General features: G+C 39.7%; 1 protein-coding gene across 1 annotated transcript in view; it reads right to left on the reverse strand.

The window, feature by feature from the left end:
• CAMK4 (calcium/calmodulin dependent protein kinase IV) overlaps positions 1–14,781 on the reverse strand; it is a 171,551-nt gene that overhangs the window by 53,918 nt on the left and 102,852 nt on the right. The window contains exon 5 of the mRNA XM_063321431.1: positions 4,870–4,942. Within this exon, the coding sequence (XP_063177501.1) occupies positions 4,870–4,942 (73 nt within the window). The remainder of the gene's footprint in view (positions 1–4,869; positions 4,943–14,781) is intronic.

Consider the following 14,781-nt stretch of genomic DNA (forward strand, 5'->3'; position numbering starts at 1 on the left):
TGTTCTTCAATATCTATAATCATGCATTAGATTCCTCCTCTTACATACAGTATTCCCAAATTTTGGGGATTATTACTATTTTGCACAGGTCTGTATCCTGTGTTGTGATACCTATGCGTCCCTGCCATTTTCTTTTGTGGAATTTAACTTCATTTTCTACAGAATTGAGGCACAGGTTTCTTTCCTGTTTGTCTCAATACACTTATTCTTCTTCACTGTGTGCCTTTTTAGGCTTGGCTAAGTGTATATTGGCAATATAACACATTTGCCGTGTTCAAATTTTCAGAACTCTGTGACGTTAAATTCACCTCATAACTGGCAGTGAAAACTAAAATCCCTTGGTCACCACCATCTCCAGCACACACTAACTCAATGATTGTATAAAGAAAAAATGAAACCTTTTCTTCATCTTTATCCAATGTCCACTTTTCTTTGAATGCCAAAACCCCCAAATATTTTAATAAATTCATCTGGTTCTCAGCCAGTCTTTAAAAGTCTGATTACCTCATTTGGTCTAAGCTCTAATTGTTAGACACACCAGTGCCTCAGGGTCTGTAAAATACACTTGCAAGCTGCACATTCGTGGTAGGTTCTTACCTACTATCATACAGCTCATTATTGGACAGATCAAAGTTCACTGAAATGAATAGAATGTTTTAATCTAGACTTTCCCTCTCAAACCTGCAAGTGGCTAAGTGCCCTCAGTCTTTGAAATCGCAGCTGAGAATTCAGCATGCTGTCTGTGAATTTAAGCTGACAAGAACTGAATAGAAGTGCAGGCATACAATGATACTCGAAGTGGTAGAAATCTGAAATAAAAAATAGAAATGAAAACTGAGGGGGTCCCACATATAGCTTCAGGAAAATGTTCCTATCTAGACAAGATAATGGCCAGTCATAAGAAAACGACCTATTATAAAATGTGATGGGAAATTACTTAAAGACTACTGGATGGGTTCAAAACTACATATAGAAGGTAGTAACTAGTAACTACCCTAATTACAAAAAGTAAACTGTTAAAAATAATTTCAAATTTAAATATAATGAAAAGAGTAAATTAACCCTCAAGCAGAAACCTATCGCTTTGACACTAATGCAGAGTAGGCAAGAAGCAACATGGTTTATTTTTAGTGACAAATATAAGATTCTGAAAGTACACATTAAAAAAAAAAAACAGTGTAATTTTCTTAAGTATGACCAGCTAAAAAGTAGATGTCTCTTACAGAAAAGTGTGTAAGTGTCTTTTTCTGACCGATATTTCAAGGATTCTTTGAATTGCGTAACATCAGTAAACTCATTCTGCAAGTCAGGCAGAGAATATCTGGCCTCAGGACCATTCATTAATTACACAAAATAGAAAAACTGCTACCAGAATAAGCATGCAAGAACACCTCGCTGCATACAACTGATCCTCTGAGAAGGAGAGAAAGAACAATGATGTGCCAAGGGAGACTGGCCTCGAATGCATCCTCTCTCAGGAACAAAATTCACTCTGTTCTGAGATATCGGGTCACAAAACCTCCCTACCTGTTCTGAAAAGCACAGCAAAAGCACTAAAAAGATGAACACTGGTTTGCCCTAGTTTTGTACAAGCCTTTTATCCTATGAATGACCCAGCTTGAAGAACGGAAGAATAATAGAAAAGGTGAAGGTGCGGAAGAGAGAAAAAAAGGTAATTCATTCCCATGAAGGGCAAATACAGTCATGGACTGGGAACACTGGATCAGATGTAACCAGCAGAAAGAAAAATAATGGAAACGGGAAAAATGGATGTGGTGGTCTTCAAAACAATACTGGTTTTGTTATTTTCTCTGTTCTTGGGAGGACAGATGTCTGATATATTTATGCTGGTTTGTGACCTGGAAGATTAAGATTCATATTCTGTGTGCTACTTTGCTTGCTTAATTCTTGGTAAGCCAGTTAGAGCTAGCCTTACAGGTACTCAGATATTACAAGAAACAGATATACCTCGAAGCTTTATGGGATTCTTTTTTTTTAAAAAGACTGTTAGTCCATTTCGTTTAACAATTTCAAAAGGAATTGAACGAAACTGCATAGGTGCTTTTAAAATCCCACTTTACACTTTTGATTAAATCCTTTAGAAGTGTCTCAAAAAAAACCCCTTTGCTAAATGAAGACATAATGCCTCCTTAAGTCAACGATCCACTGTGAGGACAGATCCATTACTACAATAACAGCCCTTAACAAGGGATTTATAAAACAAGTAGATAGACTAGTTCAAGAGAGTTCATCAAAGGGAAGGCTGAATGCTTCTCTTTCTAGGAGCAATTTCTAAAAATTGCAGAGGTCAAAATGCCTACCTGGTGCCAGGAGGGTATTCCTTGGCATGGTCTATTGAGGGGATTGTACAATTATTTCGTTTTAAGAATAATCTATGGATATATTTCCTTTCAATCTGGAAAGGCTACTCTGCTGCAGCAGTGTTTTCCTGTTTCTAACAATAACTCCCGTTCTGCTCACAAATGCCATTCTGTCAAGCTTACAGCCCCAATCTATCACAGCCTTTCAGCTGGCCTGCAAAGATCCGAAGTTGGGAACTGCCACTTCCATAGCTTTCCCAGCTTTGGCTTAGACATTCAGTGTCAGCTGTAAGAACAAAGGTCAATATGGTCCATCCTACCTAGGGATCTAGTACAAGGATCTACAAAAATCCAAATTATTGCATACTCATATGAAGGTCAGCTTTTTAGCTTACGTACATCACCCTTCCATTGATTTCAACCAAGCTATTACAATTCATAGAAGGTGGAGATCTTCAGTTGGTTCCTGGCTTTTATAATAAAGAGCTGAAACACCTTCTGAAACGTCTTTCAGCAAAACTTAATCATCATTTTTGCAAAAGAATGATAAATAATGTAGAACCGTCTTAACTGGGGCACTTCGATTGGAAGAAAAAATTGGTCATAAAATAATAATCTGACCCAATTTTAAGAAGTTTAAACACATGCATTATGCTGAGCACTAAACTTAGATGCATAATTTAGGTTACTTTGAATGAGAGTGACTCGGTACGCGTCAGATCATTCAGAAAGTAGCATGAAGTGAACATGATGGTCTTGCAGTATGCCTGGTTACTGCAGTAAGCACCACTTCTCACATCTTATTTAGTGTGTGAACAGGTTTACAAATAACGCCAAACCATGATATATAGGAGTTCTTTACAATGGGGTGTTTTGTTACCATCCTAGTTAAATATGCCCAAATTGGCCTGTTCCTTCTGAGTAATCACATTACTGCTGTAACCACATCAACTCTTCCTCACCTCTAGGCACCTTCCACAGAGCTCAGTCATCACCACCAGTCCCTTCCTCAGGACAGCTCTTTCGACAGTGCATCTCCGTGGATGATCTGTATAGATCCTGCCTCACCACTACCATCCTTCAAAAGAGCCCTTCAGGCTGACCTCTCTTTTTCCCATGTGATCGACAGTTGTTTTTTTGTTTGAAAAGGCTGACAGTCTGTAAATACACCCAGAGTCAGTCACGTCCCATCTGCACTATTTGCACACCTCTGGGCACTTGTGTCTGCTCCAAGATCTTTGCAGTCTTTCCGCTGCCTGGCTGCTTCACCCCAAACTTCTGCTGCAGACAACCACACAGTGCCACTGGATAAAATCCAAGGTATCTCCTGCTGACTCTGAAGCCAGACTGACAGGCACAGCAGAAGGCAAAATCGTTAGCACCTACCTCTCCTTAGGCCCTGCTAACATCTTAGTTCCACAAAGTAAAATCACCTCTATACTATTATTGGTCTGAAACACTCTGAGTGTCCCAGCTGGACCGTTTCTTTCTTGTCCAGCATGTCCCCTCTCTTCTGCAGTGGAAGTCATCAGTGTTAGCATATAGACTAGATGTTTGACAAATTAATTTCTTAAGTACTTTCCCAGCATCTGATTGCTGGTTTAGTGAACATCTGGTGTGAAATCGGATGGAAGAGCTACAAGTGACTGAGAAGCATGGAAAATGTACAGAAATAATACTGTATGTAGCCACTAGAAGCCTTCATCTTCTTGTCTCAAAAATCTTTATACCTTTCTTTAAGCAATAGAATGCGAAATAGTTGCACAAAAATTCACATTTGAAAACTGCATAAAAATATAGAGGAAGAAAGTATATTAGGAACTGCACAAAGTACTGGCACTAAACTTTATTCTATTGAGATATTACTGTCATTCTGTGTACGTACGTGCAATTTGAAGAGCAGTGAGAACTGATTTTTGGTTAGATATGTTGTAACATACACTATCTACTTTCCCAGTAGCCCACACTTCCTTGCAATAAGCCTTGTTTGTATAAATGCTCCTGCATTGTGGCAAAATCTGTAATGGGTGACCTTCAGGCAACAACTGCAAGTGAAACATAACTATTTTCATGGCAATATTCTGCAGCAGTCTCTGACTCAAATTCTTCTAACTCTTTACACCAGCTAACATGTTCTGCCAATCTATTATCCTTTTAAGTTGAGAGGAAAAGTAATGCACTCTCTTTTGTTTAAGGTTCCAAATAAATTACGGTGACATACTCCACAGAAAATGAACGAGGGACTACACAAGTGCCACTGATCTCAAATTACTTTTGGGGCTCCACAGGTTTCTGAGACTGGACAGAGCACGCGCTCCACCGTAACAGATCACTTAGAGCATTAAATGTATTGCTACCTGCCATCCAAAGTCACTTCTTGCCCTTCAAAGTGCCACTACCTTAAAAAAAATCAATACAAAATTAATTATAGGAGGGAAGTTGTGTGGACTGCCTCCATTGAACTCTACTTCTTTCACACGTAAGTATTTATTGACCCATTACAGGTGAAAGATTTGGTGCTGAGCACGTGATGGCAGGTAATACTCACAGCAACTGCCTCCAGGATTTGTTTAACAGCATCAGCAGCATCTCGTTCACTGTAGTAACCCTTTTCCACAATCCTACAGAAAAAGCAACAAGAGAAATTGTATTCAGGATTATGCATTAAGGTAAATAAACTGTGCCAGCAAAAGCTTCTTTTCAAAAATGAGCTAGAAAACAATCAAATTTAAATATGACCAGGACTCTGGAGTTCCCCCCTAAAGAATAGAAAATAACCCTTTTGCAATTTAAGTTACCTTTGATTCCCAGTTAAATGAAAACCTGGAGATAAAATATCAACTAGGTCAGAAGCTCATAATATATACACATCCAGTTGAAAGGTTCTGGAATTTTCTAAAATTCAGGGAATCTTGAATTACTCTCAGATAAAACTAGGTATCCTTTAGGAACTGCTTTTTTGCTTTTACATATAACTTAAGCTTCCCCCCGCCCTTATTTATTTATTTAGTTATAAACAAAAGCACTGTGCTATGCACACACAGATCTGAATTATTCAAGTGAAAGGATTGGTGTAAAAATTTACTAGCTTCAAATTATCCCCCAAGCATAACGGGATGAACAATTTTCTTTTTTCCCCCATCAGTAGAAAACTGGGGGCTCTGTAGTTAAAGAAACACAATTTCATTAAAACTGAGTTTTTTTCTTCTTAATGTAAATAGCCAGTAGGCCATATTTATTTTCTATACCTGACACGTAATAGCTTGATTTTGTAAATATGCTGACCATGTGCACCTTATGGTCAGTTTGGCAGCATTTATGAGTTCCGAAGATCCTGAAAATTTGGGTTTCTTTCTCCCTTTGCTTTTGCATCAGTTGAACCTTGTAAAAACAAACAAAACCTCAACTTCCTTCTTTAACACTGTTATCTCCCTGGAACCTTATCATGATAAAAACATTAAGAAAGACAATACTTTTCTGTGTTAAGATAATGTTCTGAAGTGGTGTATTTCAACATGTTGTATGCTGCGCTGCACAGAAAGGGCAGAGAGTGTTAACACAGATTTCTGAGTTGGCCTCCCATAGCCCAGCTGTGCTACTGCAACTCTTTTGGAAGATGACCAGCAGTGGCACAGGGCCTGGGGACTGACTCAGGATTTGCACCACACGTTCTCCAAGAACTGCTATTACAGAATGAAACGTTATATAAATACATAGTTCAGCTAAACAGAGTCAGCAAAAGATACAGATTTGCACAATGACATATAAGAAGTTAATAAAAGAAGGATCTATCATTAACACATACTAAAGCTCCATTTAAGACACCCAACAGTCTTTACTACTGTATATAACTACACAGTGTATTTGTGAACTACAGTAACTCTCCCTCAGAGATTTAACTTAAAGGTCAGTTCTTTGACCCAACATTTTGATTTTTTTACAATATTCACTTTTCAAAACTCAAGAAAATACAGACAGATGCTGTCTAGAAACAGAACCTGTGGTGCCTACGAGATATTTTATAAAATGACCTCCTGCAAGCACACAAGCCAGTTTGACCAAACAATGCTCTAAAAGCCCCATGAAGCAGGAGAGCAAGAAGCCTGTAATGTCTGAAGTCAAAAGTTGCTGGAAAGACTTTTGCCCCAGGGTCCAGAAACAGACTCTGCCTGTCACAAGAAGGGTATACTTCTTTCTCCCCATTTCCTCTGTTTTGTAGGATCTTTGAATCACTTCTCCAAAATAACATACTCACATTGAGCTACCATCAATTCAACTTCTTACAGCTTTACAAAAGCTGACAGGAAAGGTGTGGACTAATGTACATATGAAAAGCATTACTGCTTATTCATTAGAAGATTAAGCGGAGTAGGAAACAATGCAAAAATAATAATCCACCAGAAACAGATGTAACAAGCATGGCACTGCGGAAAATAGCCTGTACAGGGATATTCCAAACCAGCTGCAATGACTTTACCTTAACAGCCATTGTGTTCATGAATAACTAAGTCTATTCATGCGGCATCAGTAACAGTAAGCAATCCCTCTCAAGCAGGAGTTCTTCTATTTCACCATGATTTCTTGGCTGCATTATTTGTCCTTATTTCTAGAAGTTTTGTTGGTTTTTTTTTCTGGTAGCCCTTCAGCTACCATCCCATATGCACTGCTTTACCTTCTTTGCATTTTTGTACTTCCAGCCCTTCCTCCGCTTTGGTCATCTGTTTAAACCATCAGGGAGAGCTTTACTTGAACTTACCACCACAAGGGTAAAACAAAGGAAATTTTACTCAATGGAACATTATGTTAGGCTTTTAGCCGCAAGTTTAGGAAAGAGGTTATGAAAAATCATAAATTAAACAATAAAATGCTACATTATGCTTGAAAGTAAGATTCTTCCTTAGCTATTTTAGGCTGAATCATCCTACTCCGGTAGATCACCATGGGAGACCTGAGCCCCACTGACCCTTCTTGCTTGGGTCTTTGTTCCCCCAAAGCTACTGGTTTGGCTTCCTCCTCCTTTTTAATTCCAATAAAGTATTTAGTGTCAGCCAGCAGGTTCCTGTCTGTAGCATTCACAAGCATTTCTGAGAATACAGACCTCGCCCTCATCCCACCTTCTGCCTTCCCTGCTGGTGTTTTGGGTGCTCACTTGCTCTTCTGACCATGGCACAAGAGACAGAGTAAAACACTGTCCGTTTACAGGATTCCATGTATTAAAGACATTCTGTCAAGCTTACATTCATTCTGTCAAGCTTACAATCTTCAGTAGGTCACAGGAGATCATAACAAAATTTCAAATTCGGTGACCAGTTAGTAAAACCAAAAAGTCTGCTGTGCTAGTTTGAGCATCTGCTTTCAAACTGCCATACGTCTTAGAATATATTCCAGAATGCACCACAGGAAAAGGCATCGCGGGGCTGCTGCTGGGGAGGTGCTCCACGTAGGGCAAGCTCCGAGTGCGCTGTATTTAATTCCACCATCACTCAGGCAGGAACAGGCCACCCTGCCCCATGCCTTGAGCCTGACCTTGTGCACTTGACCTCAGAAATGCGTGAGGCAGAAGGTTTTACGGTTTCAACAGGATTTGAAATTCTCTGATTTTCCAATATATGTGACTAAGATCAGAGCAATATGCGTCAGTAGAGTTACAATTCAATTTACGTTTCTCCCTTCGTCCATCAAATTTCTAATTTTACAGTACGGTAACCCAGTATTTGTTCTATCCTTTCTTTTTCAAACAGATAAACCTGGGGGGCGGAAAAGGACATCTCTTAAATGCTCTTAAATACTGAACTTCTTTGTATTTTCCTCCACTCAACAAAATCAAAGAAAAGATGAGGTTCACAGGGTCCTGTTGATGCCCGAGAGGCAACGCAGGAAAGAAAGCCACCAATTACCTGACTGCTGGAAACAAGAGAAATCAAAGAGATGCTCAAGACTGCCCTATTGACCATGGCATGTAAAAACCAGCCCACCCTAACTTAGACAACTGTATGTTGGTAAGGACGGTATACTGCTCTCATTATTTACATTAAACATGTAACAGAAGCAGTGCATAGACACTGAGGATGAAGCCATTGTGAATTTGTGCTTTACAATAAATAAATGTAATGAAGTGTGGCCCCATATTTCAGGAGAGCAATAAAAAACAACTGTAGAGTTATTCTGCAACGCACATGACTCATCTGCTGATGTTGCATGTGAATAACATGCACTGGCAAAGCCAATTACAGCTTATGTCACATGCAGTTAACTTTCTAGTTTTTCAGAAGTCTAGAATCTGACTTATTCAGAATACAAATCTAATTCTTAATTAATAATAATCTAGCAAGTAGGAAACCTAATCTTCTGTAACAGCAATAAATGGAAAAAGACATACTTCTTGCTAAAGACGAAAATTTATTTCTAAGGGCACTCTGTTTTAACACTACAACCTGGCTATTAGGCAGGAAGGAAGAGTACTGAAAGAAGATTATCCTGTAGTTTAGGTCCTGCAATAATGCTGAGGGATCGTTTGCATATCTATTTTTTGCATCCTCCCTGCAAGAGTTTTCATAAGACAAATGGTAGGTGTGCCAGTTTGCTTTATTATAACAACACTCCTACCTGGGACCAATGAAGCTTCTTTACAAAGATTTTTCAATTTCAGTCTGCAGATTAACAATGACTCATTGCCCTTTTTTCCATAATGGGAAAGAAACCTGCAGAAATGTCTTATTTTGTTATTGTGGAAGGAAAACCAATTATTTATACCTAGTTTATAGAATGATCTTTAAGAAAAGCATGGATGAAAAAAGATTAAACCTTTGTTGAGAGGACATAAAGACAAGAACAGCAACAATAAGGAACTAATTAAATACTCCCTTTGATATGCAAATGAAAAAGCCACGTAGACCAAAAGAGAGCTGAGTGAAAAACTGTGAGGAAGACAGCAGGGAATCCAGAAGAAGGGATACAGAAATGCTTAAAGTCAAAGAACAAAAAAGCTTGAAAAAACACTGAATTTGGTGTTGCAAACATCCAGGAAATTCCAAGACAGTGCTTCAAATCCAGGATGACATTCTCAAGCAAGCAAAAATGTGATGTGACGTGATGTGAAGAATTAAGATTCGTATTCTAAGTGATCGTAGAATCACTTTTTCATGCTTGTGTGTACGCATTTGTTGAAATACGCAGATTCAGTTGTTTACACTTGCACATGGCGAGACGCACATCTAACAGAGCATGCAGTCATGGACACCAAGCTACATGTCTCCCAAAACACCATCTGATTTAATCTTGTCTTTCCAAGCACACGTGAACCTATTTGGGACAAATTCACCTCTTTATAGAAAGAGAAGCAGGGAAGTTCCTTCCCACTGCCACCGGAGATGAAGATGCCCACTGGGAAGAGCCAGTGGTGCTCCCCATGGTGCCGAGACGCGTCCCTGCCTGTCTGCTGGGTCCGGTCACCCGGCAGAGCCCACCCCACTGCGCATCCCCAACCAGAGCCCACGGCCGCCCCACCAAAGCTGCTGCTGAAGCTCAGAGGTGGAGAAGCCTTGGGCTGCCGAGTGACGGAGCTATAAAAAATTTAGTACTGAGTGAAACCACCCTTAGCGTCACACCGCCCAGCAAGCCTGTGGAAATGGTATAATGTATTTCTTGTGATGCGTGCTCTCTTATACTCAATGGGTAGTTGAAATCTGGCAGCTTCCATGTGATCGTCAAACACGCGTGTTTAATAATTTGCAGTAATGCTTGCCAGCTTCCACCCAGCACTTCTGCGCCCTCTGAGTACTGCAAGTTTTCTGGCAACATAAATCCTTTAGTTTTGCAGATGGTTTTCAGTGTAGCCTTTCTCTGCCACAGAAGTGGTAGAGACTTGCCATGTTGCTTACAGTGTTTCCATTATGCACATCTTCGTCAGAGATGAATAATCATCAGTAGATGCATAAATTCTTACCAGCGTCCATCATATTTCTGCAGCCTGCAGTGTAATTTGAGAAGACCATGTGCTCGATTTTACTGCTTTTGGGATGTTCTTAGGACTTGGAGCTATGCTTCAATTCACTACATCTGTATGAAGCCAGTGAAAGCAGTGGGATATCACAGTAAAGGGAGGTAGGTAGTGGCCACACTTGCTCTGCAGAAACTTTATTACTGGTAGGAAAAAAATAAAAGGAAGAGCGCAGTCCTGCTAAACTAAATACTTTTGATCTGAAAATCAATGCGAAAGAGATAGGTAATCCCAACGTGTCATTTTAGAATCAATTTTCAGAGCAGTATTAAAATTATATTGACATACAATTTTACAGTTGACTGGAATACATGTATCTGGGGATTAATGACAAGCACGTTAGGCAGCAAGTGGAAACAATCAATCTTCTACAAAAACAAACAAGTGAACATTTCATCACAAAAGGAAAGGACTAGGCTTCGGGTTTGACTTTCCAATAAGTAACAAAGAGAGGGCCAGATCTTTCCAAATCCAGCAAAAGAAACAACACTTGTACAGCTGCAGTGGTAAAAAAAGAATCAAAACAAAGAATCAAACACACCCAGCAACCCGCTGTGAACAAGCTCGTTCATTGCCAGGGGATGCTAGACTGGGATAGTCACTGATGGCACACACTTGATTAATTGATTGATTGCATGACTTGATTGGCAGTCAGTTGTACATCCTTCCCCGGGCAGAGCCACTCTAAGCCGTGCACAGCAACAGCTCCTGAAACTTGTAATCGAGAGTGCCAGGGGGCGAAAGAGGCAACATGGAAGAGGAACCAAATGATGCAAGAAATGGGTACTTTACCAGCTCCCTGACCCTGAAACCAAAGTCTCTTTCTCTTTTGTTTTTCTTGGGTATGGGAATCCAGTGCTATGACTATTCCTGCAATTTTAAACACAAGCTGTTCTGCCTGGCTCCTTGTAATCAAGAAAATCTGAAATCTTACCCACTTTAACAAACTTACTTTTTCCTCCCCCACACTCTAAATGGCCTAGTTCCCCTATTTTTAGCTTTACTTCCCTGCTTCCCTCCCACATGGGCCACCCTACCCATCCTCCAGCCTCGCCTGAAATCTGAGCAGGTGAAGTCTGTTTCCTGCTTCCCTTAACTCAGACTGGTTTTATGCTGATCAATCTAAACAGTTACTCTAAGATTTGCAATATCTAGCCATCAGTTAATATTGCTACTACAAATACTATTTCTCCACACTGTGGAGTTGGTTGCATTTCAGTATTAAGTGAATCTAGAAACATATCATGCAGCTTGCAAAAGGCTTGCTAAATCTATTTAGACATCCAAACAGTAAAATTTTTTATTACTTCATCAGTTTCCAACATTGTTTCTCTTTACTTTCTTCATGCTATTTCTGTGTTTGCTTTTTAGATCATTCTTTATAAATATCACAGTATCAAAAAAGACATCACTGTTTTTAGGGTCATTTCCATTCTGCCTCTAGCTAGAAGTTTTACCAGAAATTCTTGTATCACACCTTACCTGTGGGCTGCATCCTGTTATATCACGTACAGTCTCAGGCCCATATAAATACAAGATCTGTTCCAATGCCAGCATGTGCTAACAATTTTTTAAAATATTTGGTTCTGTATAATAAATGTTAATTTATCTAAAATTGTTTGGTTGTCATGGAGATTTTTCTGTACATATTTACTTAAGTCTTATGTAAACTCTTATATTTCATTAAAATGAAATTAAAATATTTCTACAAGGTACAGTGAGACTGAAAATTAGCAGGCACAGGGAAAGAAAATGACATCACTCTATTCAACAGCAAAAATGTTTCCACAAGGAACACTTTCTCAATGGATGATTCACAGATCTATTGGCTGATACCTGTACTGAGGTGATTCCAATTCCTTGTTGCTTGGATGTATTTGTTTCGTTAAAAAGTAAGGTTTCTCTAAATATTTATGTATTTTCCATACTACAGCATTGATGAGTAATATGCATTAAAAGGTAGCTCTGATTCAGTTTGCTGATTCTCCCTTATTTTACAACCATTTTCTAGTTCAGTGCAGACTAGCTGTTACTGTCACTAATGACTCAAACTGCCTGCCCATGATCTGAAGAAGGATAATGGGGAATACAGAACTGGGTTTGCATCTGACTCGAAGTCAAACAAACTAGACATTTTTCTTCAATACCTCGTTTAGAAATGAAATGTAGCATTGCAGTCATTCAGGAAAACTATTTTCCCTCCATTGTTACTAAGTACGAGGCAGTTTCTGATGAATGTGGCATGCAGGGGAATTTAGAGAAAGATTGCATATTTCTTATATCTCATTCTACGATTTGTTTTCCCCTCTCTAACTTTCTTTCTACTTCCTACTCAGCATTTCTGTAACACCCACAGAACCAGAAAAATCTTGTAGGAAAATCAGGAATTATAGATTAAAAGCCTGGGAAAGACTAAATAAATGGCTACAGCTTCAAAAGTAGCAATCACCCAGGTGTCTGCAGTGAAATTAGTAAGAACAGTTCAGTGCCCACCATTTTCAAAAAGACAGGTTCATCTTTCAGGAGCTTAATTTCAATAGACTTTTTTAAAAATAATAGTCTTTGTTTCTAGAGGCTGTGAAACCACAGTGCCCACGAACTAGCAGCTCCAACTTCTCTCTCAAACAAAAGCATTGGTGTAACTGATTGTGCGAGGCAACGTGAAAAACTGAGGTATTTCAGCACCTCACAGCTCCTGTCTGGTGAGGAATAGCAAGGGCGCAAAGAGAAGGATCACCGGCAGCTGGCAAAGGAGGCAGTGGCCTGGGGAGTGGGAAAGAGCAGCACTGGAGGCACTGATGAAGCCGCCCTGCCAAGAACCGGTGAGGCTTTCGTTGGATTTCTTTGTCTAGCTAAGAGTCCCACTACATTATAAGAAAGATGTGGGAATGTGGAGGAAGTCCAACAGACAGTAATTGAGACGTAGGAAACATGACCAGGGACGAAAGATTGCAGGGACTGCGAAATTCATAGCTTTCTGCAGTCCTCCACTGCATGAAAATTTCCTACAAAGAAGGAAGTAATCACCTCCTCTCTACCTGCTGGGGTCAAGGCAAACTGATTTTGGCCAAATTTGCAGAAAGGAAGTTTTTCCCTGTATTGAAGCTGGATCTAATTACCAGGCTGGAAGAGCCACTGGAAGAGCCTACAAAAGGAGATTACAGAGGTGTTTAAAAAACAAAACTCAAAACCCTGGATCCCCCAAGGATGGCTGAAGGATACTGCCTGAACCTGCCTGCTCCAGCCCTCCATGCCAAACCAGCTGTAGCTGCCATGATGTTTTAAACACATTGCCCCCACGCTCACTCTGGCACATCGCTTACTGCCCAATAAGAGTGAAACAAACGGCCACCAAATTCTGAAACTTGGGGACTGCCTGCATAACATACGTTGTGCTTATATCCCTCTATGTCACAATTCGCAGGACTATTCACATTATCATTATCCAGTTCAGGATTATCTCAGGTTCATCTATTCCAGTCCGCCTTTTGTGCCTTGGCACCTCTTACAGTATATGGATGTATGATCATTCTTTACTCCAGCAGCTAAAGCTCGACTTTGAACTGAGAAGTACATTATTTGAAAAGGATTTGCTTTCAGGCTTTCATCAAAAAAACATCATAATTATTGTTTAGGACAAGCATTTTGGTACTTTGAGTACTAGGATTACTGTACTTTGCCCTAAAACATTTTTGCTTCCCTTCATGCTCTTGTCATAATGTACACAGAAAAAGCAATGCGAAACAAAATGTACAAAGCACTCACATCCTAAGTGACTTTATAATTTCAGGAAAGGTGTTGAATCAAGGCATAAATACACCATTAGTTCGTGGGTCAGTCAGAGACTTCCTGTATACAAATATTTAGGCTACAGCTATATAGGTTGTAGGTATATAGACCTCAACTTGTCACCTGAACAGAGCTGTTAAAACCCCTCTTCATTTCAAACAAATGTGAAAGCTAAATTTGTTAACAATTGAGGAAATCAGCTAAGGGCTTGATCAGTTTCCTGATTAATTTAACAGACATGTCTCTCCTAGTTTGTCGGGCATCCAGACCATGTATGTCTATATTACTGCAGTGCGGCTGTGGCAGAAAACTGAGAATACGTGTGTCAGAGATGCTCTAATCACAAGAAGTCTTGGTATTAACAATACCTAACAAATGAAAAAGCTTCACAGGCACAGATGTGTCCTACCTCCAAAAGGCTTGCCCAGTTCCCAGAGTGGGCTAGCAGCGTACAGGCTGGTCCCAACTAGGACAAACCCATGCTAACAATTCCTGCGTTACCTCAAGCAAGAACAAAAAAAAGGCAAGAGGACATTTTAAATGAAAATGTTTTAAGTGAAAAGCCTTCCACAGTGGGGTTAAGAATCAGGCAAGCTTTAATGTCACATCAGTTCACATTTAGAGAGTGGCAGGACGCCAGACAGTATTACAACTGCACGATCATCATTGCTT

This window comes from Chroicocephalus ridibundus, chromosome Z (assembly GCF_963924245.1).
Source record: "Chroicocephalus ridibundus chromosome Z, bChrRid1.1, whole genome shotgun sequence".
Taxonomy (NCBI): domain Eukaryota; kingdom Metazoa; phylum Chordata; class Aves; order Charadriiformes; family Laridae; genus Chroicocephalus; species Chroicocephalus ridibundus.